Raw genomic sequence first — 25164 nt, 5'->3', positions numbered from 1 at the left:
AGGAGCCCTATTTCATAGCTCCTGGCTGCAGAAATAAATAGGATCCGTTCCATCAGCCTAATTTAAGGTGTGTTTTATTTTGTTTTATAAATATTCGATGCGATTTAGTTTAAGCCAAGCCAAGACGAATGAATTGGTAAAGGAAAAGCTAGAATAGGAGGGCAGGAAGAGGAAAGCAAGGAAACTACTTCCCCCCCCCCAAAAAAAAAAAACACATCCCTGGGGAGGGAAAGGAAAGTGTTTTAAGTTTTTAGGAAACACTATCTAACCAAAAAAGAAGAGGAAAAATGCCCCCCTCCTCAAAAGGGATGGGACTGGAATTGTTTGCCTTCAGCGGAGGGCTCTTTCTAAAATGACCCATCTCTGAATTAATTTCTGTTTGAACTTTCGGTGAACCTGAGATTAAACTGGGGTGAGCAGCTAAGCAGTTTGTTGATGCTGCCTTTTCAACAACCCTTTCAGACTGAGTAAATATTGATCGGTTGGAATCTGATTGCCCCAGAGGAAAACACCCCAGCCTCTGCCTAAGCTCCAAAAGTAAATTTGAAAGGGGAGGGGGGCCTGTTCTCTATGGGAGGGGGCTGCAGGAAAAAAATCTAAAACCCGGCTGGGATTGGGAGACCCCCCTGAACCTGAATCACGGGGGATTACCATGGTCCTATCCAGAGCCATCCTTTGGTAAAAACAAGGGGATCGAGAAAGAGGATCTCCAAAACCTCCGCATCCTGCGATCCACCACTCAAGATGGGTTTTAAATCTGTAAAGATAGGAGGATTCCCCTATTTTAGCTACTTCTGGAGTTTCAATTTTGCTTTTCTTTCTTTCTTTCTTTTTTTTTTTTAACTGAGTTGTCTGCTTTCTTCCTGGACCCAAAGAGAGAAAGACCTTGAAGTAGGTCATGTTAAGCTATTTTGATTAAATCGATTGGGACAGTTAAAAAGATACAAATGTTTTCGTTGCTGAAAGGTATATTAATGCGTCCTAAATGCATTGCTCGTTAGCTGATTTATCCCACCACGGAGAAAAGTCGTGGTCAATTCCGCTGTAATTGATCCTTTTCCCCCTCCCAGTGCCATTAAAAAGCCGGTACCTGGACACTTGCTCGCCGGGGCCTCGGGGTTGGGAGCCCTCTGTTCTTAGATATTGAAATCAGGGTCGGTGGTATGCAAATGCCTCCTTTAGCACTTGAAAGTATTTGGAAGGAGGCCATCTGTTTTGTTTTGTGCCCTTACACTAATAAACAAAAGATACAGTAGAAGCCCTGGCGGGAAAATGAAAGAAATCTTTGGCTCCGCTTTGAAGTTGGGCTCCATCCACTGTCGTCTTTTTAGGGACGGTCTCAGGGTTGAGGCAGGGAGCCCTAGCTCTCTCCTGGTGCCCTTGATATGGCCGACCCGCCTGCAAATCGAGACTTGTCTCCTTTGACAAGGAAGTGAAGAATCTCACGTAGATGCTCCACCGAACCAGCAACTTTGCAGCCCTGACTCTCGGGGCAAAGCATTCCTTTGTTGGAAAAGGGAGAAAGCCCGGGCTGTTTGTTTATTTGTTTCTTAGGAGAAATATTTATTTGTTCTTTGGAGGACGCCAGAATTTTTTCCCCCTTTTGGAAGCTTGAGGCGGAACGTTCCGCTAAAACGTTTGTGTTGGAGGTGGAGGAGAGAGTAAAGGTGGTAAAGATTTGGGAGAGAACAGAGGTGTGAACCCTGAAGTTTTGAATGTGGCTCCTTTCCTGAATTCTGGCTTGGTGCAGCTGTGCTATGTAAGACCTTGAAGAAACTCTTACAAGTTTACCTGAAAATAGATGGGAAAATAGGGAACCTGGGGCCTCTGGGTAACTGGGGTATATGGCCAGGAATCAGAAGTCTCCCAGCAAAATGTTCCAGATCTGGCACAGCTTTTAAAATCAATTTGAGTTTGGAGATGAATGAAACATGACTAGGAGTTTAAGAGAAAGAGGGAAGGATGGAGGAGGAGATAAAAGAGGGACAAGAAGAATGGAGGGGGGACAGAGAAGAAGATATTGAAAGCTATTGGCAATCAACAAAGGGGAAAGGTGAGTAAATAGGAATGAGGGGGAGAGAGAGGGTTCCCACTCCCAGGACAGCTTCATATCGGAGGTAATTAAATGTGAGTCTCTTGATTGTTGGTTCACTGATGTGAGGAAAGACTGACTGAAGACAGTTTGTGCTTTTGAAGGGAGGTCTGTTTATATATATGTCAACATTCAGTTAGGGGTGAAAAGGTTAGCACTTGACCCAGGAAGTTCCTGTAGTTGTGCAAAAATAGATTTACTTCATAAATTTCCCTATGATTTCAACTTTTGAAAAAAGAACAACCCTTCCCGTTTTAAAAAAAAATTGTGTGTGTGTGTGTGTGTGTGTGTGTGTGTGTCCGCATACCCCAAACCAGAGTATAAGTGTCAAACATGAAGCTGAGAAAATGATACAGGTGGATTTTAGCAGCAGGAAGAGGAGGAAAAAATTGACTTCATCCACTAAAAAGTAACCTCTTTAAAAGTAGAAAAAAATCCCTTCCCTTTCCCTTCCCACATGAAATGATCCACCCGAATTGAAATCAATTACAACAGATTGAAGGGAGATACAAGGAAACCCAAGCACATCTGAAATGTGAATATTTTTATTACAGATATTTTAGGACCCGTAAATTCTGCTCTGGATTCCATACTCTTGGAATCGCAGAACTTTTCATGATTGTACAGAGACTCAGAAACATTGTGGGACCACAAAGGACAACTGATAGAACTCAGTGTAGTATCTTTGGGGGCTCAAACCATTGTGCACCATGCAGAAAGTCTATTCACGAATCACATGAAATATACATTCATTTCGCCATTCATCACATTTACGATTGGGTTGGAGATACATCAAATCTAGGGAAAGATTACTGTGGAAATAAGATGTTGGGAGAGAATATGCCCTAAGGTTCAGGAACAATCCAGCACAATTTTTGAACAGGGCAGAGGCCAGAGGAATGCTGGAGAAGAGAGATACTGCACACCCAGCCAGGTTTACCAAAAATACAAATAAAAATAAATCCAGCACGGACCAGGCCTCCTTATCTCTTCCAAAGACACAGAGAGACTTCCCTGTGAATTATCTGATTGGGCTTCACCAGTCCAGTCTGATTTCTTTATTTTTCTCACTTTTAGTCCTGTATAAAATTACACCCAGCTTTGGGAGTGTGTCCACCCTGTTTTAATCTCCTAAACTAAACATCATTTCTAGAAAATCTGTATAAAGATAAATCTCTTAAAGTATTTACAACCAGCAAACTCTTACACAAGAAACTGAATGCATTAAATTAAAAAGATGAATTGTGTAAACACTTTCATAGTGCATCCTCTTCTTGAGGTCTTCGATTCTCTTTTGCCTGCCTTGAGTGTCCGGGAGATGAGGAGGAGGAGGAAGAGGAGGAAAAAAATAATTTGAAGTTAGGCGATAGAGATGGCCCGCTCTGCGAGCCTGGGGAGGAGGAACTGATGGAGCTTTTCCAAAGGAGATCTGAATCAATCATAGAAGTGGGAGGGGGGCTCAGAGGCCATCAGAAGACCAGATGGTGGCACCCCACCATTAGTGAAGTTACTCCCACCCAGCCTCTGAGTCTCTGGGCCAAAATTCTCTTGAAACAGTGACCTAGCCCGAAGAAGACCTGAAGATAACATCAAAAAGAAAGAGAGACAATTGTAAACGAAGGGAAAGATAAGCTAAGAATGTGCTTCGGGTTAGCAGTTCTGCACTGGAGTGGCGGGGGGAGAGAAAGGGGCCGGGGGCAAACTCAGTTGGAGGTAGTCAGAGTGTCTGAGGTAGAGGAGGCCGGGGAAGAGGGGACGCAGGGCGAGGAGGTAGATTTGTCTGAGGATTCCTCCGCCTTCTCCTCGTTCCGGGACGGGGTGGTGGGCGAAATGGGCAGCAGGCCCTCCTTCTCTCTCTTCTTCTGCTTCATGCGGCGGTTCTGAAACCAGATCTTCACCTGGGTCTCGTTGAGTTGTAGCGAGGCCGCGATCTCCACCCTCCTGGCCCTGGTCAGGTACTTGTTGAAATGGAACTCCTTTTCCAGCTCAGTAAGCTGCTTGGTGGTAAAATTGGTGCGCACTGTGTTGGGTTGGCCAATATACCCGTACTCGCCAGCTTTCCCTGGAGGGCAAGGGTGGAGAGAAAAAAAAGAAGTCGTTTGGTTTGGGGTTTTGTTGTTGTTGTTGTTCAAGTATAAGTTAGTTTTTTTTTTCTTTTTGTTTTTTGTTTGTTTGTTTGTTTAAATGAAGTGCGGGTGAGTGATTTATACCCGACAAGCTTCCCCATCATAGTCGCTAAAGAGACACATTGAACTCCTAGAAAGGTGACTGATGAGATACAAAGTATTAACTTGAAGTCAACCTTTGATGTGAGCAGAAACCGTGACTAATAAGAGTCCAGAAATACTTACAGCCCCCCCCCACTCAATTCCTTCCTCCCCCCCCCCCAAAAAAAAAGACCCTCCTTCCTACTTTCAGGAAGCCAGAGAGAGGGACTGGCCTTCTGTCTGTTACTTCCTGGGCATCATTGACTTGAGTATCCCGGAGTTTTCCAGCCCACCCACCCTCTCCAAAACCTAGCCATAATCTTGAGTTGGCTCCCCCTCCCTCAGACCCTAAATAAGCCCACAGCCACCCCAGCAGCCGCCCCCAGACCAGACCTCCAAGGTAGCAACGGCAGCGGCCAGGTGTTCTGCAGAAAAGAGAACTGACCTGTTTTGGGGGGATTCCTTTTGACTTTCATCCAGTCAAAGGTCTGTGCTGGAGGTGACGTCTCTGCTGAAGGAGAGCGACAGGTTTCTTGGTGGCTGGCATGGAGAGGGGACAAGGAGTTATTATAATTTGCCAGGGTCAGATTCTGCGCTTCTTGTCCATATGAGTGGTGAATGTACTGAGGCGAGCCCACCGCGCCCCCGGCATAACCCTGGTGGTGGTGGTGATGCTGGACCATGGGAGATGAGAGAGTTCCAGAGTAAACAGCGGGAGCGCAAGAGGGGTACCCGCCGCTTACGTCTGCTTCCTGATTTAATGAGTAGGGGCTGTAACCTGCGCTGAAGTTCTGCGATGCGAACCCCGGGCCACAGCTGGAGTGGGAATAAGACATACCCAGGTTGTTGAGGTGCTGGTAGGCGGCCGGCTGGGGATAGTGGTGATGGGCGTGAGGGGGACTCATCTGCACCCCCCTGCCCACCAGGAAGCGCTCGTCGCCCCCGCAGCTGTTGGCACTGACCGCGCACGACTGGAAAGTTGGGATCCCATGGTCGGGGTGGTAGGCTCGGCCCGAGCAGGTCCCCGAGTCTCCTGCGTTGAGGATGGGGTGCTCCAGGAAGGAGGCGCTCATTCTCGCATTGTCCATCTGCCTGTCACACAGTGACCGGGTCCTTCCTTGCCCTGGGTGACCGTGCCAACTTTCTCACTTCCTCCATGGGGCCAAAGAGAAAAATGATATGAATGTACAGTGTGCAGGGGGCGGGGGAGGGGGAAGAGAGGGACGGGGTGCACGTGACCGCGGCAGCCAATGGCGGAGCCCCCTGCGAAAGTTTGCCTGTTCCTGCTGGTGATGGATCACCGTTTCAGTGGCATTTAAATCCCGGGCGCTCCTCCATCAAGGTGACGCGCAGTCGCCCCCCCGGCATCGGCAGCGGCGGCGGCGGCAGCGGCGGCGGCGGGAGCCCCGCGCTGGGGCCGGGCCCACAAGGAGCCGGAGTCCGAGAAGGAGCCGCCGGCGCTGCCGCCGCCGCCGCTGGAGGCTTCCGCTCGGCCCCACTGTAGGAGTTGCCCGGGGAATAGGGGAGTAGGGTAGATCCCTGGGGCCCAGAGAGGAGAAAGAGAAAGAGGGGGAGGGGGGAAGGAGGAGGAGGGAGGAGGAGGGGAGGAGGAGGAGGAGGAAGAGTAGGGAGGAGGAGGAGGAGGACATGGGGCTCGGCGGGAGTGTCCCGGCTTCAGTCAGGATTGCAGGATTGAGGATCAGTCTGCACTGATCTGACAGAACCACTGCAGGTGAGTGGGAGAGCCTCTCCCCCTCCCCACCACCCCCGGTCCCTGCGTGAGCAAAGGAGGAAGAAGAGGAAGATCTCCCCGCACCCGAGCCCCCGCCTCCCGGTGAGTGTGCACCGCGCTGCCCCTAGCTGCCCGGTTCTGTAGTTGTCATCACCATGGTTCCCTTCGGGAACGGCGACTGGGAGAAGGAAGGGGACGCTTTGGTGAGGAAATCTCCAGGCCCGTGTGGGAGGAGGTTAGGAGCAGAGATGAGAAAATGAGGGGGAGGGAGGGGGAAAAAAGAGGAGGGGGAGAAGGAAGAAGTGGAGGAGGGGGGAGGAGGAGGGGGAGAAGGAGCGGAGGAAGAGGAGGGAAGAAGAGGGAGGAAGAGGAAAGAGGAGGAGGAGGGAGGAGGAGGAGGGAGGAGGAGAAGGAGGAGGGAGGAGGAGAAGGAGGAGGGAGGAGGAGAAGGAGGAGGGAGGAGGAGAAGGAGGAGGAGGAGGAGAAGGAGGAGGAGGAGGAGGAGGAAGAGGAGGAGGAGGAGGAGGACTTCTCCACTGAAGGTCTCCAAAGCCAAGGAGCTTCCCCTCCCCAGTCCCCCAGCTATCAGAATGGCAATGAGACGTAGTTGTAATCCGATTCCCAAAGGCGGGAGAGCTGCGCGACCCTGGATTACCCAAAAGGCCGCAGTGGCAACACAACCCCCCTTACGTTCTCCCCCCTGCTCCTCCTTCCCCGTAATCCATACTCGTCCGAGGTGACCCGCCAGTAACTGCAGAGGGATTGGGGGGGGGGGGAGAGAAGGGGCAGACGTTGGCAAATATGGCCCAGCTCTGGGGCTGGTCCCGGCGCTGCTGTCCATCTGGTAGGCTCCCCCAGGGGCCACCACTCGCAGGCCAGGACATCGGAGGCCTCTGTCGAACCCCATCCTGGCCCAGGTGCCTAGGCGGAAAATCAGGGAGAGGGCTAAGAATGATCTATGATCAAGTTCCTCTATCCTGGGGGGGCTGCTCACGATTTTCCTCCCCCCCCCCACACCCTAACCGAACCCGGACACTCCTCGGGCCACCATCCAGTGTGTCTGGAGTCGGGGGGGGAGGGGGGGGCTGCCAAGTGGGAGGGGCGACAGATGGTTGATGATGAAAAGCGAGCTTTTCCCTCCCTCCCCACAGCCAGAACCAGCCTCCCCTGAATGGTTTCTCGGTTGCACTGGCTGCCTAGTTTTCCCCAGAGGGATGCGTTGCTACTAAGAGGGATCTCCTCCCAGGCGAGGGTCCTGTTTCCAGTCACCTTCGTTCTCTCACAGCCACTAATGGGCTTCTTTATTTCTGTTAGGCCCTAGCCTCTGTGTCAATCCTGGGAGGGCAGGGGAAAGGCCGAGCAGAATCAGTCAGAGACACTGATAGGAAAGAGTTGGGCCAAACAGCAAAGCCGAGAGCTCCCCGAGAAGGGCGCTCTCCGCTGGGCAGGGCTGCTCGCTAGGGAGGCATACATGTCTGGGCTCTGGGTAGAGCAGACCCCAGCACAAGCGTTGATTCCGAGGGCCCAGATCCAGAGGCTGGTGTTGGTTGATTATTGCTTTCCTCGCATTCTCTCCAGTTTTAAGAACTAGATTTTTAATGGGGTCCATTTGAAATCCCGGTATTACCCCCCCCTTCCCTTTCTGTTTTGTATCCTAAAATATAAACCTTAAGCCTTTTTCCGCCTCCATATTGAGCGCCCTCCCCCAATAGCCTCCTCCTTAAAGATAGGAGAACAAAACTCCAGAGTATTCTCCAGCTCCCCCAGGAGCACCCTCAGTCCACCTCCCTTCATTTCCCTTCTCCCAGGTAGAAGATATCCCCCCAGTACTGTTTCCCCTTCTTTTTTCATTTGTTCCTTTGCCATTTGACCCATAGCCCTAATGAGAGACTGAAGCAGGCCCCAAGTGAGCCAATACAGCCTCTTGCATCAGGATCACCACCGTGTCACCAGGCGGGTTGGAACCTCTGAAAAGAAAGAATCTGGACGGTGGCTGAGGGGCATTGCCCCTTTCCCTTCTTCCCAGGCCAGCATCCAATTCTGAGGTTCCTTTTCAGAGATTGTGGGGGCAGGGGTTGGGGGGCTGGGGAGACACTGAGGAGAGAGCTGGACAATCATCCCAGCTAAGGCTTTCCTTTGCAGGAGCACAGCTTCCACTTAGAGTCCCCCTCTTTTCTCCATTTCTACATCTTTGCTTTTAAAAGCTCATCTCTTTTGTTAGCCTCCCACTCGGCCCAGGAGTCTGTGGCCTGCTCTGTCACAATGAAACATAATAGGGAATGATCGAATGTGTTCTATGGCCTCCCCATGTTGGCTGCTTTCTTTCACTGCCTGTTTCTCTATCCCATCCCCCTCCTCTCTCTGTTTTTCCCTCCTTCCTTTGCCCTTTTGCTTTCCCACCGACCCTCTCCGGGTCTCTTTCCTCCTTTTCCTCTCTCCCTCTCTCCTTTCTTCTCTTCTTTCTTTTTTCCCCTTTCTCCTTTGCTTTTTTTCATTTCTCTGACACTTCCCCCCCTTCCCTCCATTTCCCTCTCTTTCTTATCCTCCATCCCACTTCTATTTCTCTCTTTCCCTCCCTCTTTTTTCTCTTTCTTCCCTCCCTCCCTCCCTCCTCATCTTGCTCTCTCTTCCCTTTTCCTTTTCCTCCTTCCTCTCACTTTCTTTTCCTCTTCTTTTTTTCTTTCCTCTTTTTTAATCCTTCCTCTCACTCCCATCTCTTTCTCTGTCCTTCCTCCTTTTCCTCTCTCCTTTCTTCCTTTCTTTCCTCTTTTCCCTCTCTCCCTCCTCTTTCCCACTAAGTGGAAGAAGCCCCATGGAGGGGTTTCCCTGGTGTGGGTAAATACCCCCAGACACACATTCACACAGGCAAAGCCGTCAACAGAAACCGAGATACTGTACCCATAGGTGCTTCTCCCCATCCGGCTTAGCCTCTCGGCTGCCCGGGCCGGGCTCCCCCAGGCTCGGCGTAGTCCACACCATCTCCGCCACTTCCTTCAGCGTCTTTCGCCTTTCTTGCGCTTTCTCCCCACCGGCCATCTCACAGAACATTGGCCGCGAGGCGACCGGGAGGCTTGAAGGCAAAAAGCTCCCCTCGCTCCGGAGGCAATTGATCTCGGAATTGACGAACCAGTTTTAGAGCCCGCTTTGGGCCCGAGGAGGTGAGGGGGGGTCGGCAGTGAGGGATCAAAGAACTCCATGTTTAAAAAAAAAAAAAAAATGGAAAGTTTTGGGGCAGTCAGGGGAAGGGAGGAGAGATCGTCATTAAAATAAAAAGAGGATGGCTAGGTTTAAAGCGCTTCTTCCCTCCGCCCAAAGCCCTTCTCCTAGAAAGGAAAGGAGGGAGGGGGGTGGGGGTGGGGGAAGCCCAGGCTCGGAGCTTTTCGTGGCACCGGCAGCTTAGCCAAGCTGTTGTTTTAAAAGAGCAATAAAAATGACTTATAGCTTAAACGCCTCCTAACTTAATGCTTTCAGACGGGGATCCCCAGCTCGGGCAAATACGTAAGAGGACTTGTATTTGTGCATGTGTTCCTGCAATTGATCTCTTTGATGACATTCTCATTCATAGAAAGAGTTTGATTTATGAGCAGTAGGAAGAATCCCATCCAGCCCTTTTCCCAGCTCTGGCCCACACAGCCCAGCCCAGCCCAGCCCAGCCCAGCTCTGCCCAGCCCAATTCAGCCTCTCTCCGCTGGGCTCCGGCAAAGACAATCCCGCTCCTTCTCCCAGATGCTGGATAGTTCTTTAAGGAGGGGGTTGGGGAGGGTCTGAGGAGGTGGAGGGGGGCACGCATTCACACACCCACAGAGCCAAGATCTCATTGTAGCTGCCAAGCTATTACCGCGAAGGTCTTCGGTTAGTAAATCAGACCAGCCCACTCACACATGTTGCTTGCACTCTGTTTTCTCACGGTAAATAACACAATTCACAGAAAGGGGGGAGAAAAAAGAGGGAAGAAAATAAGAGGAGGGAAAAAAAACAGAACAACCCAATAGCACAGCCCTACATCATATTTTATTGATGTTCATTTAAAGTGCATTTTAGATATTTTATAGATTTTTTTTTTTTTGCTCTGACTTGGGAATCTTCCATATTTTAGAAGATGTTGAGCTGACCCACACTCCATTTTAGATTTCAATTTGCTAACCTGACTCCAAAGCTTTAATGAACCCTGATCTGCCATGTAAACAGGTTTAAGAATGAAATATTGATTTTTTTATTTCCTACCCTGAAAAAAAAAAATTCCTGGAAGGACTGAGCTGGCCCAGTTGAATGAAAAATCCCTCTGAAATACATCCTACAGCCTGTAACCATTATTTTGTTTTGTTTTTCTTTCTCTATTTTTTAGGTCTGTTTGCCTGGGACCTCTCAGCAGCTGGGAGACTAATCAAACTCCTTTGGCTGGGTTTGATGGGACTTTTGTTGCTGTCATCATTGGAATGTAGATGTTTTAAACAAAGGTGTAGAAATAAACGAATTGTTTGTGATTTAGCTATGGATCTAGAGACACATGGAGCTTTCTTTTTGTCTTTGTTTTTAAAGGAACTCCACATTCATCACATAAAGGGGGAATATTTCATAGGCACTTGAAGTCTCCGCTCTCAAAAACTCCAACTTTCCCTGACAGAAAGGCTACACGTTTCTCTTTCTTTTATGGGGTCACATCTATGGCTTGTACCTACTCGATAGTCTGAGAACAAAATCTATTCCTCTTTGAAAAGGGGGGAAATGCTTCTCAGAAGCTCTGCCCACCCTCTCGCTTTCCTTCCGTTGGCACCTAACGTTTAAAATCAAACTGAATGTTCCCCCCTAATAAATATATTCAAATGGAAATCAAAGAAGAGAGATTGTGAGCAGAATTTTATTTACCAAGTTAGACTAAAAGGAGGGAAAGGAAGCGTTATGAATCTTGGTGGGGGAAAGGGGGATAAGAAAATTACTTGTAGCAAAGGAGAATTTATTCTACCAAAAATACTTATGACAATGCATTCTAATGTAATACAAAAATAAAAAGAAAGTGACGATACAATTAGACGGTCACTTTCTTACAGGCCTCATATATTGCTTTCAAGGAATCACCTAGAGGGTATTTGGGTTAAATCCAAAACAACTATAACTTCATTATAACCTGCAAAAATGGCTCTGGAACTCGATCAGGGGAATTACGAAACCCCAAAAAAAACCCTGACCAGTTGGGGAGCGGGGGAGGAGGGAGAAAAGGGCAGGAGAGAGGGAACTTTGTCTGTTGAAATCAACTCCGGGGAAAAGAGAAGGCAACCCCCCCAAAGGGATTTTTGTTTTGCTTTTTTTTGTTGTTTGTTTTTTGTTTTTTAATGTGTTTAGTAATTCAGATGCTGCAAGTCAATTGTAGTGAGTGTGTCTGTGAAAAAGTCAAAGCTGTCAGCTGAGATATCTACAGGACTGTCGAGAGAGCCTGGTAAACTGGGCGATACGGCCTCTGAAAGCTGGAGGCAGGAATCTGTGGAGAATACGGTGAAGTCTTGTAAAGAGGGGACATCCAAGGCCTCTGGGCTGTCATTGTTCAGGCCCATTGTTGACAAGCAGTTCTGAACAGTGGGTGACTGGTGCTGAAAATGTTTCAGATTTTTCTCATTGCTGGTTAAAGGCGAAACTGGGAAACTTTGGGAGTCGCCATTGTGCACGTTGGGCGCCTGCTGCTGGGACAGGGCGTTTTGCTGAAAAGTGTACCCTTCCCTCTCCAGAAGGGCCCCTGAGACGTTGAGCGCTTGCTCAAAGAGCGATTTCTCCTCTTCTTCCTCGGCTTTCTCGGGGTCCTCCAGGTTCTTGTATTTCCCCTCGCTGTTTTGGTTCTCTTTGCACTGGGTCTGCCTCTTGTGTTTCATCCTCCGGTTCTGGAACCAGACTTTGACTTGTCTCTCAGTCAGATCCAGCAGGGCTGCGATCTCCACCCTCCGAGGTCTACAGAGATACTTGTTGAAATGAAATTCTTTTTCCAGCTCCAAGAGCTGGGTATTGGTGTAAGCCGTTCTCAGGCGTCTGGAGCCCCCGCTGCTGTTATCTGCGATTTCCAGGGATTCTGCAGAAAGGGAAACCGACAAGAGACACACGCACAGTTGGAGGTGGAGGGTCCAAGCGGGGGTTATTCCACTGGAGAATAAATATAGCATAAAGTATCACTGCAACAAAATGGCCGCCCTCGTATGCAGTAAAATCCATTGTGCTGCCCTCCTTGAGCGCCCAGCCCCGCGAAACCCCTTCTTTGCCACCTCCATAAAACGATTGCCTCCGAGTCCCCGACCTCTCTATCCGGGAACAAACTTTATATTAGCCATACTGCAATTTATAATTAATGCATCAGCTGCTTAGCTGAGCAAGAACCATCTATCACTCTTCATTACTGTCAAATACCCAAACTCTAGGACAGCGAGACAAGAGGAGGTCAGTTCCAACTCAAATAAATCATCCCATATTAAACAAGTTAGGGAAAGTTTTTTTTTTTTCTTTTCTTTTTTTCTTTTTTTTTCAATAGCATCGTGGAACCCATCAGCGCCTTCTCTTTTCCACCGGTTCCCGTAGTGGAGAGATCTGAGGCAACCGAGCAGCCCCTCGCCTTTCCCCCCATCTTTCTCCCTCCCCTCCCCCCGAAATATAGCCCCGGAGTGCCAAGAAGGGGGAAAGCGGGGATCGAGGAGCTGAGTTGGGTGTGGGTGTGTGGGGTGGGGGGAAGTCTTTGAACTGACCTTTGTGGTTCAGGCAGGCATGTCCAGTGGCGGAGGCGGAGGCCGAGGAGGCGGGAGGCAGCGCGGATTTCTTGGAAGCTTTTTTCTCTTTCATCCAGGGGTACTCCGGGGGCTGCAGGGCGCCGGCGGGCACCGGGCTGCCGCCGCCGCCGCCGCCGCCGCCGCCGCCGCCGCTGCCATCAGGGCTGGATTTGGGGCGGCCGCCGCCGCTGCCGTGGCGAGGGTGGCTGCCCGGGTTCAGGCTGGGGATGGTCTGCTCAAAAGGAGGAGGAATCAGTGTCGACTGTGAAAGCGACGAGCTCTTGATTGATGAACTTTGAAATGTATCACCGACAGGGGGAAAAGATGTCAGGCACTCAGCGAGCGACGGCTGACTATTGATAAAGCCAGTCTCTCGCTCAAATTCGTAATTCATGGCCTTCTCCTCGGAGCCCCCTCGGAGAAAAAGTTCCCTCTTCTGGAGGGGCTTAGGGGGGGCGGGGGGAAGGCCCAGGCGAAAGGAGAGAGCAGAAAAAAAAATCTCTCATAGAAGATCGCTGCTGGGGTGTTTTTTTTCTAATTCACTGATTACAGCCGTATGGGGACCGCGCTACTATTAAACTATTGAATTCATGGAGACAAGGTTGAAATTGGACCGAATTGGCTGTCACATGATTGCTTCTGCCCAATGACAATTTGGGCTTTAATCAAAAGAAGCCACTGTCTGTTTGATTGATCCAAAAAAGTCGGGAAGGAACGCCTCATTGGGGGCTAGCGAGGCTTTATTTACACTTTTTTAAAGGCAAAAAATACATCTCGGTGGGTGTGGGTGTGGAAGGCTAGGGTGGGAGTGCGAGAGTAAGGGGGCCGCCGGCCTCCGAAGCGAGCGAGATCTGTGTGTGCTCTCGCGTGCGCGCGCGTGGATGTGTGGTGTGTGTGTGTGTGTGTGTGTGTGTGTGTGTGTGTGAGTGTGTGAGTCCGGGATGCTGATCTAGCCGACTGCTGCCCTCCCTTCTCCTCCCGCACACTCCTAGCATTGTTTGGGACTGTCAGGAAGACGCTTCGCACCTCACAAATCAATCTGACGCCTGCAGTCATTAACAAAGTAATCCATTAATCTTCAAAGTTTTGACACCGGAGGGCCCCCGCATCTTAGCCACATAAGTTCTTCTCTGAGAGGGGGGCAAAGACAGAAGGAGGGAGAGAAGGAGAGAGGAGAGAGAGAGAGAGAGAGAGAGAGAGAGAGAGAGAGAGAGTCTCCTGCTGGCCTTTTTATTTTTCTTTCCCTTTTTCTTCCCCATCTTCTCTAAACTAGTTCCAAAGCTGGCATCCTCAATTTGTTCTCTCTCTCTCTCTCTCTCTCTCTCTCTCTCTCTCTCTCTCCTTCCCTCCCTTCCTCCCTCCTTCTCCTTTCCCTCCTCTCTCCTCTCTTCTCCTCTCCCGCCTTTACTTCTCTTTCTTTTTCTCCTTCTCTCCTTTCCTTCCCTCCTCCTCTTTAATTTTTCCTTTCTCTCTTTCCCCCTTTTTCCTAGCTTTACCTCCTCCTTCCTTCCTTCTCTCTCTTTCTCTCCCTCTCCCTTCCTCTTTTCCTTCCCTCTTCCTCTCTCACTTCCCCACCCCTCTCTGCTCCTCTTTCTTTCTCCATCGCTCTCTTTCTCCGCTACCCCCTCCCCCTTCTTCCCCGGTGTACAGTGCAGTGCACAATTGGCCTGCGTCCGCTCAGCCCATTGTTCGCCGGACTTTCCGCAGCAGCCTCGCATCTGGCTCCTGGGGGAAGCGGAAAATAGAAGGCAGCTTTTGTGTGCTCCAAGACTTTCCCTTGCAGTCAACTTCCCCGGAACGGACCGTGACAGATAAATGCATATGCCAGTAGGGACCCAGATCCATGTATACAAAACCTATGTAGAGGGAGCCATATAGCCAGAGGCATGTAATAATGCAGAATATAGCATGCTCCGGGCTGCTGACTTCTTGGGTTTAATACCCGTAGTACACAGGGGTCCGGTGAGTATATCCGATTTCCTGGAAGTCAGCGCCAAAGAGAAGGAAGTCGCTTTTTCTTCCCCCCTTTATTCTTCCTTTTTTTTTTTTTTTTTTTTTTTTTTTTTTTTTTTTTTTTTTTTTTTGGTTTTGTTATTGTGGTTTAACTATTTCTTTGGGGTTTGGATTTCTTGAAGTGAAATTCGTCGCACCTGGAAAACAGGCTTCTTTCCCAGCATCAATCACCTGGAGTCTTCTTTTTCTTGGGGCCGTCTCAACAGCTCCAGGGCTGGGAATTGCAATTCGGACCCTTGTTCTGTTCGGTGAAATCGAAACCAGAATTAAAAAGACCAAGGGGAAAGGGGGGGGGGGCGAAGAAAAGCACCCAGGGACTTTTGTGCTAGGAGAATCCCGAAACTGAAGGTCTCTCAGGTCCAATTCAGTTTCCTTCTAAAAAAAGAAACATTAATTTTGAGCTATCAAATCTCTCCGATAAAAGTCATCGAGGCAAAAAAAGAAAAGAAAATTTTTAAAGGAAGAGAGCAGTATTTGAAAAAAAAAAACCCGCCCCCCTAAAAAATACCTTGGTGATGATGGTGATGGCGGTACGCTTTTGCTTCCTTTGACAAAGGCCAAACAAATCTTCCCCAAACTAGCCCAGTCTCCACACAGCTAGAAAAATAAGTTACTCTACAAGGGTTAGGGAGAGAGAAAAAAAAAAATCCACGGTTACAAACCAGAAATTCCCACTCCAGAAGACAGAGGAAGGGAGAAATATTCTATTCTGGGCGTTTAAAGCAGTTCGGGTTAAAATTAAATACAGTGTGGGACTGGTCATTTACTAGCTAAAAGCAGCGCCTTATGGATAGAGATGCTTTCCTGGGGAAAAAAAAAAATGTAGGTTTTTAATTTTCTTGCTTTTATTCCACACAAAGCTCTGAAGGAAGTCTGGGTGCGATCAATCTTATTCGCCAAAAGGTCTGACAGCTCCTGGCCCTTGACAACACATTGGGAGCTTCTTGCTCTTTCCAAGACCAAATGTTGCCGAGAAATGAGGGAAGAGCAAGAAACGCAAGTAAACAGGGACCAATGTTTCTTTTTAGCTATTTTCGTGGCAGAAAGGGTTAGGGGGATGGTTTGGGGCGCCGAGCTTTTCAGGGGTACGGGTTGGCGGCCGCTGTCTTTGGCTTTTGCTTGGAAATCTTGGGGCTGGGGTGGGAGCTGAAGCAAGAAAGCAGGAAGCATCCGCCTGCACATTTCTGCAGGCTTTGTGAGTTGAGCTGAGTGGGCGCTGAATTCTGCTAGTCCTTTCTGGGGCTTCTAATTCAAATACCATCTGGAAGAAACTCTTTTTCTCTGGCCACTCAACAGCAAGATGTCTGAAAATCTATTACTTTAACTAGAAGGTGTTTTAATAAGGATTTTACAAAAATATATTTAGGAAACTAGAGGAGATCGAATGGGGTTTTTCCCTTGAAAGTCAAAATTAATATTTTAGCTAGCAAGATCCAGAAAATCATTTTAGAATTTTATGTTTAAAATCTCTGCCCTCGGGGAAGGAGGTAGCTATCAATCTAGTTCATTCTCCCTTAAAAGCTTCTTTTTAAAAACGGACTCAAAGGATAGAAAGAATTTACTCTAACCTCCTTTTCTCTATTTCCTCCCACCCAACTTACAGGATTTATTTGTCTAAAAATGGTTAATTTTTTCTCCCACTTCTTTCAGTCCAAAGACACAGAGACTACATTCCTTACAAAGCCTAAATTTTAGCTTTATGTATTTATCAACTGCGCCATTTTTCCATAGAGGAATGAGAGAAATGGAGAGAAATGACGGGAAGGGATTTCTTTTTAACCAAACCTCCCTCAAATTGTCTCTTAGTCGATGATCCTGGCAAAGAGAAGATAGAGAAATCTCTAGATGGAGATGAAAATATATAAATAGGTTCTGTGCGCAGCAAGCATCTCCTCCCGGCCGCTACCCGCTACCCTTTTCCGTTCTTCTTTTAAAAGAAAAAAAAATTAAAACGTTATATTTCTTAACCCGACTAAGAGCAAATCACACATCCCCATCGATGTGTCTACTACATCTACGCAGGATATTTCAAAAGGTCGTTCGAAGAAAGTTTTCAGAGGAAGATAAAGAACATGATGAAGGATATTTTTGAGTGAACAAAATGGCGACATTTTTTTTCTCTGTGCTTTGAGAGATGCAGCAGAGAGAGGGGGAAGCTGATTTTTTTCTCACCTAAAATACGTGCCTAGTTACAGATACAGATGTCTTTTCACTTCACGCTTTAAGCTCAGAGCTGATATAGTACTTAAATATGAATCTAAAAATCCATTGGCTTAAAAAAAAAACCCTCGGGATGGAAATATTTCTTTTTTTAATGTGGGGGCTTTGGGTTCTCTCTCAGAAGGTAGTTCTTTCTGCAGCTCCTTGAACAGCAATACAATATTTAGTTTTTTTTAAAAAAAGCAAAAGAAAACCCTTGGAAATATTGGATTTTTATTGGAAAGATAAACTACTTTTTCTGTCTCTGCTCTTTAAGTGTCTGATTCTGTCTCTACTTCTGTCTGTCTCTAAGTCTGTCTCTGTCTCTCTTAAAAAAAAAAAAACATAAGGAAGAAGAAGAGGGAGACCAGGTTCAGAAAATGGGAGAAAATATACCAAATCCTGGGAAGAAGCGCTGCCACTGACTGTCAACCAGTTCAGGGGAGGAGAAGGCTTGGCTAGCGGCTGCTACCTACTTTCCCTTCACGTTCAGCCCCCTTTGTGAGCCTGAACTACCGTAGTTACCGAAAAACCGCCTCAAACCTCATAGGCGATTTATGATGGACTGTCTCTTCCAGGAGTGATTAACGACATGGGAAGCCATAAACGACTGTATTTCGAATTTGCCCCTTGGAAACGGCGTCCCGCCGCCCCTGATTTGTATGCCTGGCTCCGGTGGCCTTTATTTAAGGCAGCCCCCGCACAATGTAACAGCCTTTAGTTTCTCTCTTCTGATCCTGGAAGGGAAAGTGTGGGAGTAGACAGAGGTCCCCAGGGCAGGAGAGAGGAGCGTCCTTCTCTCTTGGGGTGCCTTGAAGGAGGGAGACGTAGAGGCAGGAGAAGGGGAGAAATACACAGAGAGAGAGAGAAAGGGGAAAGAGAAAGGCTCTCCAGAGAAGATGGCGATCGCCTTCCTTCCTCTTCGAGCAAGGAGTGGTGAATCTCCATCCCCGCCCCCATTGCCCCCCCCCCACCCCTGACTCCCGCAGCTTCTCGGGCCCAGCACCAACACCTGTGTTCGCGGCGCTTTGTTCCCGGCTTGCGAGCTCCAGGGTAACTCTGGCTCGGGCCCGGGCCCCGGCAGCTCGGAGGCGCAGCCCCAAAGCCGGCCCAGCTAGAGTTGGTCGGACCCCGAGCTCTCACCGAGGGCGCCCCGCACCCCCACTCAACCCCCCACCCCTCTCTAGCAGCACTCCAAGGCCAACCTAGGCCAAGGCTGATTCCTACAGCCCTGCTCCGGAGGGGGCCGGAGGGGCTTGGGGAGGGGGCTGCCCGGAAGGATGCGGAGACTGGGGAAGCGGTGGGAGCGGGGGGATGCCTCTGGCTACCTGTGCCTCGCCTCCCTTCTCCAGCGCCCTAAGCCGTCCCCAATATCGGCCAAAGAACACGTTCTGAAAACCGAATTAGTCAGAATAAAAACTTTATTTTTTTTTCTGTTTTTTTTTGTTTTTTCAGAACGTGAGCAGCAAGGAATGTAGACCTCTCGAAACAAATCTGGGATTTTTTTTTTCACGTTTACAGATTGTTGGGGGGGAGGAAAAGGGGGGTTCCGTTTAGCCCGATGTTACAAGCATAAACTACTGTTGACAAAAAGAAAAAGAAAGAAAAAAGGGAAAATGTGGCTTCTCTCTGGTTTTGTTACAATCGTTACCATCTTGGCGAGGGAATTCTCTTTCCCTTTCGAACCAAACTGTGGTAGGACGGCGATCTGCTACTGAACAAAAGGTCAGAGGACAGCTCCTGAACAATCAGGGTATAGATTGGGGGGGGGGGAGCAGGGGAGATTTTTTTTAATATAAATATGAACGGATGGGGATAAATAATATTTAAACACTTAGATTATTCAATGTTTGCAAAAAAAATATAAATAAATCTGACTGTTCACCAGCATACACACATCGAGAGACGGACACAGATTCATTATTGTCCAGGGAGACCCTGTTTCAAAGCTCCCTTTGATATCCTTTCTCGCTCTTTAAAAGAAGTGCAATAAAAAACAACTAAAAATAATAATTAATAATAATAAAACACAACTTAATAGCTTCCTCTCGGGAGCCATAATGTACGAACAAATTCACATTGAAGAATTCGGCTAGGAAATTTGTTCATATACCCTGTTTCTGATAAAAGAGTAAAGAAGGTGAAGGAAGGAAGCCCCCTCCTCTCGCCCCCCACCCTACCCCAGCCAAGGAGAGCCAGAGGACTCGAGTTGGGGGTAGATAAATATCACCATGGAAACTCTAGAGCCATTCAAGCAACGAATATTGCTACGTCATATAAACTATAAAAAGGCTTTACCCAAGAAAACAAAAGAGGGGATGGGGGAGGGGAGAGAGGAGAGAGGAGAAAAAGAGACAAGGAAGGAAGGACCATTAAAAAAAAAAGAAAGGAAGGAAGGAAGAAAGGAAAAAAAAACCACAAGAGAACTAAAAAAGAAAGAAGTGGGTTGACTTTGTGTCCACTCAACCCCGAGGTCCATCACAGATGGGTCAGTTTGGGCGCCTCCTGAATTCTTCCCTGAGAAGGATGGTGAGCTGTAAGGTCTGTGTAGGTGGGGTGGGGCTCACAAGGTCCATGATGATGGTTATTGGCGATGGGCCCGGGCCCCCCGTAGTCCATGTTGGCCGAGACGGGATGGGGCAGATGAGTCAGACCAAAGATGGAAGACCCGGAATTACTCATGGGCTCCACATAGTTGCCCCCCACGAAGACGGGGCTTCCCTGTAAGTGTGGGGTCCCATAACTACCGTTGCCTTGGAGGGGGTGAGGGTCGTAATCTGGAGTGACCGAGGCAGTCCCCGAATACCGCTTCTGAGGAGGTGGGCAGCTGTTAAGGGCAGCTGGGTAGGAGTTGGGGAGGCCATAGGCGTTCTGATGAGGCTTGCTAAAGGCCGGGGGCGACTGGGGCTCGTAGGGAACACTGTTGACCAGAGAATGCATAGAGTTCAGGTACCCTCCGGCACCAGAAGGCACCGGGCTGCGGCTGGGGGACTGCCCCCCAGAGGACGTCATCATGCCCTTGCCTTTCTGATCCTTTTTATATTTCATCCTGCGGTTTTGAAACCAGATTTTGATCTGTCTCTCGGTAAGGTTGAGCAAGTTGGCCATCTCGACCCTCCTGGGCCTACACAGATACCTATTGAAGTGGAATTCCTTCTCCAGCTCCACCAGCTGGGCACTTGTGTAAGCTGTTCGAGCCCTCTTGGAGGATGCTTGCCCCGGGGGGCTTTTATCGCCAGAGCAACTCTCACCTACACAAATCACACACAAAGAAGAGGATGAGTACTCTGGAGCCAGAGAGCCCCCAGCCCCTGCACTCTGAGCCATTGAACGTGGGCCTCCCCCTGGACCACCGGGAGGTGATTAGAACAGCTGGTCCAGAGAGGTGCTCTCCTTCATGGCCTGCTCCTCTCTGCTCCCACCCCCTGCTGCTCACCTTCCAGACCCTGGGAGGCCTCCAGCAACCTAAACCGAAAGGACACACAAATAACCCCCCCCTTCCGAACGAGGTGACAAAAGTCCTTTCTCTTGGGGGGTTTTAAGGGAAACATATGGTTTTGGAAAGGGTGAGAGGAAAATGTGAAACAGACAATTGAAACGGGTGAAATTCAGTGTAGTGTAAAATTCATCTTCATCCTTCAAGATGAAAAGGAAGCCTCCCCCCCAAAAGAAAAGTTTCCCCCTCCCTCACAAAGAGGAAAGCCTGCTGGAAGTCTCTCTTCAGTTTCCTCAGATCTCCAATTCTCCAGGCACATACAAGTGAGGGTGAGGACATCCAAGTGGAAATGCTTGAAAGAAAGGCCCTGAAGCATCCTGAGTACTGGAGAAGATCTGTTAGAGAGTACAATTTGCCCTTTCCTTGAATGGCTATCATATACCTAGAAAATTAGTGGGGGTGGGGTGGTCGGCTTTAGCTGGGAGACATGTGGCAGGGAGGTATCATTCCAGACTTTCCCAAGGTTTTCCTTACACTCACACTCTTCCTGGGCACCCCCAAGGCATCCCCAGGCAGATATGGTTTGTTCCAGGTTTAGAACTACATCAAGCAACATCAGCTGGAAAGGGGGCAGATGTAAACAAGATGCCTGAAAGCTACAGCTAGGGCTCTTTCATCCACTAGGGTTTGTATCACTCAGGCCCATGTGGTTCACATTAAGATGACAAACACCATAATCTCCCACCCCTCTGCCTTCTTTTTTTTTTTTTTTTCCCAAGGCCTGACTTTATTGTGCTAACACAGAGCATGGGTTCACTAGAACTGTGTAAATCAGACCTTCAACCCACTGGGGCAAAAATAGCATCTGATTGTAAGCAAAGCATTGATTCTGACTGCAGGTGATCATGAGCCATTTTATTGGAGTTACACTTCAGCCCTGGGTCACTATCTTATTATATGCAATCTGTGCCAAAAAGAGAAAAAGAGAGGGAGAAAAAAAGAGAAAGAGTATGACTCGGGATGGTCTTCTGGCTAAGGGCCCAAGTCTCAGGCCTCCAGAGATACATTAGAACTCAACAGAAAGATGAGGGATGGAGCCAGATTCCTATTCTTAACACTTGGAAAACCTGCCCTGATCATCACCAAGATTCTAGAAGGGAAGAATGGTACCCTAGAGTCAGTTTTCTTTGAGATATATACTAGAGAACCACACCCTTGGGGGAGGAAATCTGAAAAGTTTATGGGAAAACCAAAACCCCAGGATGAGGAGAATCCCAGAGCACAAGGGGCTTTATGCTGTCCTGTTCCTCTCTCAGCCAGACCGGTTCTGGATGGGGAAGAGGGGAGGAAGGGAAGGAGGAAGCCGTGTGAAGAAGGGGAGCTTGGTGGGGGGGAAGAGAGGCAGGTGAGCACCATCCCTTGCCTTGCCAACAATGGTTACCTGAACTGGAGCTGCTGTTTTTCTGTTTTGTGTTTTGACGAGACTCTTTCATCCAAGGAAAGATTTGTTTGGACATGGTAGGCGAATTGAGCATGGGACTCTTGGTGGGGGCTGGATTGCTGCTGGCATTTTGAGGTGGCGAGACAGAGGGAGGGGGCTGTGAGGACGATGGAGCCGAAGGAACGGGGGGCTGAGCCGGCTGCGGGGGCTGTTGGGAAGATGGTGGCGGAGCCTGCGGCTGCAGGGGCTGCTGCTGGGGCTGCTGGGGCTGCTGCAGGGGCTGTGGCGGAGGCTGTTGGGATTCGGCAAGGCCCTGAGCCTGGCCACCTTGGGCCCCGATGGTTCTCATACAGCTCTCGTTGATGTCATTGGCCTTGTGGCGGGCCACGGCGCTGCCAGGGGACTGCAGGGAGCAGGCCGGGCGATGGTACTCGCTCTCCACCAGCGCCGAAGGCGGAGGATATTGCTGATGACTCGCATTATAAGTGAAACCGTTTGCTCCTTGGTATGGGTAGCCGCCGTAGATCGCCGAACTGTCGTAGTAGGTCGCTTTTTGCATTTCGTTGTATCCCAGTATTTATTTCACACACTGACAGGGTCTTGACACCCTTGAAGCCGAACATTGGCACCCCCCTCCGTCACGTGACGTTCCTCTGCCAATGGCCGCCCCCGACAGACCTGGGGGTGGGGGGGAGAGATGAGAAGCGCAGCGCGGTGAGGGCTCAGTACAAATCCATCTTACTTTCAATAGCTAAGTGACATGAAAGCCATAGAAGAAAAAGTGGTCAGCAATATTTAGCAGCATGACTTGGCCCGGGGCGCAGGGAGCCGAGCTATAAAAAGCCGCTGGCATTTACTGGCAGCTTCCAATATTTGGTTAGCCTGGGCCTGGACTTGGGGGGGGGTTTCCAAAGCAAGGGGGTCTGGGGATCGGAGCGGCCGCAGGCTTTGCGCTCGCCTCCTCTCGATTCCGTCCCCCAGCCAAGAAGGCACTGGGACGATTGGGGTCTTCTCCCTCTGCCAGAGATGGAGGACCCAGAGAGCCACAATCTTAGCCCCTTCCTTTCTCACCTCCTCTGGCGGGGTCGTTGTCACCCTCGGCCTTTGGGGAAGTGCTGGGGGCCCAAAGGGGCTATTAGCTAGCCAGTCCGAGGGACAAGACTTCTACTTCCCAAAGAGATCAGCACCAGTTCTTGCTCTCTTCTTGCCACGTCTCCTCCTGCACATTCACACACACACACACACACACACACACACACACACACCCCTACCACTGAAAGTTATGATTATCTCTTTGGGATTCGAGGAAACCAACACTTGCAAGCCCAGACCAATTTCAAAGATCTCCTTTTTACCTCCTTCTTCACCTAAACTAACCCTCTTGGACTTTAGGTCTCCAGATCCTTCGGGGAAATTGAAAGGAATATAGGGGAAAACACCAACAAAACCCCCTCCTCTCCCATCCCCGTCAAATCTCGGAGACTGATCTTTTCAGCCTCGATCCCTGCTCCCAGATATCTTGGACTCGGCCAGCACCCCAGAGCTGTCTTCCAAAGCAAAAGGCACCCCATCCCTGCCTCCCAGGAATGTCTGAGGTGCTGGCTTTTTCATGGCACCTACCAAATTCTACCTGTTAAAACATGATGGATTAGAGGGGGGGAACCCACCAGGAACCTGAAAAACCAGCGTTCATCTCCATGACCACCGCTTGAACTTTCCTTCCAACTTAACGATAATAGGCTCTGTCTTGGAAACTGCTATGTAATTTGATGTATGGGGGTCATTTGGCTCGGGAAGAGGGGATGGAAAGACAAACCAGAAATCACTCCTTCAGTTCCTCAGTCGTTTTTGTTGTTTTCAAAGATGTTTGCTAACTTCCCTACTTTACCTGCCTCTCAATAACCAATTAAAGAAGGCACACTAGAGTTAAGCAGCATCTGAGATTTGGAGTGAAGAGAGTTCTCTGGGAACTGAGATCCAGAGAGTTTCTTTGGATTTCCAGTCTTAAATCCAACCTCTTGTTACCAGCTCAGAAAAGTTTCACCCCTACTGCATCCATGTGCAAAAACACACGTATTTACACACAGAGACACACACACAATATTAATGCTATTTTCTCTGGGCACTTAAAAAAAGGTAATCATGAACTATTTGTGGACAGTTTCAGGCCTAACCGTATATATTTGCATTTCAAGTTGTTCAGGATTACAAGGGAATAGCAGGCACTTTGTTAGCTTAAAAAAAAAAATCCATCTATCAGTGGGTGAATCTGATTTCGTTTTTAATAATCTGCTCCTTTGGATTTTATTATTAAACCAACAATCTGATCAACATCTGGAAAGCAGGCACAATTAATTCTCCAGTACCTCAATTAAAAATTACAGCGTCTCCTACCCAAAGTGATTGTATGTGAGCCCTAGGCTCTGGAGTATTGTTTAGCCCTTGGAAATAAATGAGAAGATCCAGATAGCACAACTGGAAGAAAATCAAATCTTAAATAATAGTGTAGAAGCCAGTGGTGAATTTAATATCACAATTTCCTGTTCTCCTACTGAAAAGGGTTCCTATTCCATTTGACAGTGTTAATGTCTAACATTGTAAATATTTTAGATACCAGGCTTGTGTTAAATACAATGTCAGGTTAAGAAAATCACTCCAGACACTTGAACAGCAAGATATTAGATAAAACAAAATTAAGTTGATTTTGAAAGTGCAATACTTCAAGTGACTTGCTAATCCATTATCCCAAGCCAGATCGGGCTCCTGCTTAACTTCAAGGCTTTCACGAAGTTGTGTACTGCTTGGTTAAAATTCAGAGAAAAACAACCACCCGGCTCCTAAAAGATGTGCAGTCACTTCCCAGGTCCAACCCCAAAGTTAGCCCCATTGTCTAAGGACCCCAGGCAACCCTCGGGCCCAGACAAGCTCTCCCCAAGTTTGCTTCCTAATGAAGTTGGAGGTCAGTCTGGCAGGAGGTTCTCCCTCCACCCCAAAGACAAAGGCTGGAGCAAAGATTCCAACGCACAAAAAGAAAATAAATAAAATCCATTTCTGGGCCATAACCAGGTGCGGCTGAGCAGAAATCGAGTCAGAGGCTAAAGGGACTGCATGGAACAGCCCCTATTGTCTACCTTTTAGATCTGGCCAAATTCAGGCTCCTTTCTCCCCTACCTCCTTGCTCTCCTGCTCCCCCCCCCCCAAGCTCTCACCCCGGATCAGAAGGGGGAAGGCAGGTGAGAGCCCCCACAAGTGCCCACTCCCCTGTCCCCACGAAAAAGAAAAGTTAAGAGGAAAAGTGGGCATG

General features: G+C 48.8%; 3 protein-coding genes across 3 annotated transcripts; all 3 read right to left on the bottom strand.

The window, feature by feature from the left end:
- Positions 1 to 2632: 2632 nt before the first annotated feature.
- Positions 2633 to 5405, bottom strand: HOXA1 (homeobox A1). The gene is made up of 2 exons (XM_003772078.2): positions 4745 to 5405; positions 2633 to 4154 (listed from the first exon to the last, which is right to left on the bottom strand). The coding sequence occupies exons 1-2, from the start codon at positions 5385 to 5387 to the stop codon at positions 3796 to 3798; spliced, it is 1002 nt and encodes a 333-aa protein (XP_003772126.1). The 5' UTR covers positions 5388 to 5405; the 3' UTR covers positions 2633 to 3795.
- A 5461-nt stretch (positions 5406 to 10866) lies between these two features.
- On the bottom strand, positions 10867 to 13669 carry HOXA2 (homeobox A2). Its single transcript, XM_031940531.1, has 2 exons — positions 12751 to 13669; positions 10867 to 12086 (listed from the first exon to the last, which is right to left on the bottom strand). Exons 1-2 carry the CDS (start codon positions 13163 to 13165, stop codon positions 11368 to 11370), a joined length of 1134 nt encoding a protein of 377 aa, XP_031796391.1. The 5' UTR covers positions 13166 to 13669; the 3' UTR covers positions 10867 to 11367.
- A 5722-nt stretch (positions 13670 to 19391) lies between these two features.
- On the bottom strand, positions 19392 to 22442 carry HOXA3 (homeobox A3). The gene is made up of 2 exons (XM_031940529.1): positions 21861 to 22442; positions 19392 to 20234 (listed from the first exon to the last, which is right to left on the bottom strand). Exons 1-2 carry the CDS (start codon positions 22417 to 22419, stop codon positions 19462 to 19464), a joined length of 1332 nt encoding a protein of 443 aa, XP_031796389.1. The 5' UTR covers positions 22420 to 22442; the 3' UTR covers positions 19392 to 19461.
- Between the last annotated feature and the right edge of the window lie 2722 nt (positions 22443 to 25164).

The sequence above is a fragment of the Sarcophilus harrisii genome, chromosome 5 (assembly GCF_902635505.1).
Source record: "Sarcophilus harrisii chromosome 5, mSarHar1.11, whole genome shotgun sequence".
In the NCBI taxonomy this organism is placed as follows: Eukaryota; Metazoa; Chordata; class Mammalia; order Dasyuromorphia; family Dasyuridae; genus Sarcophilus; species Sarcophilus harrisii.
Note: the sequence above shows the minus strand (reverse complement) of the source record. Positions and strands in the feature narration are given on the sequence as shown.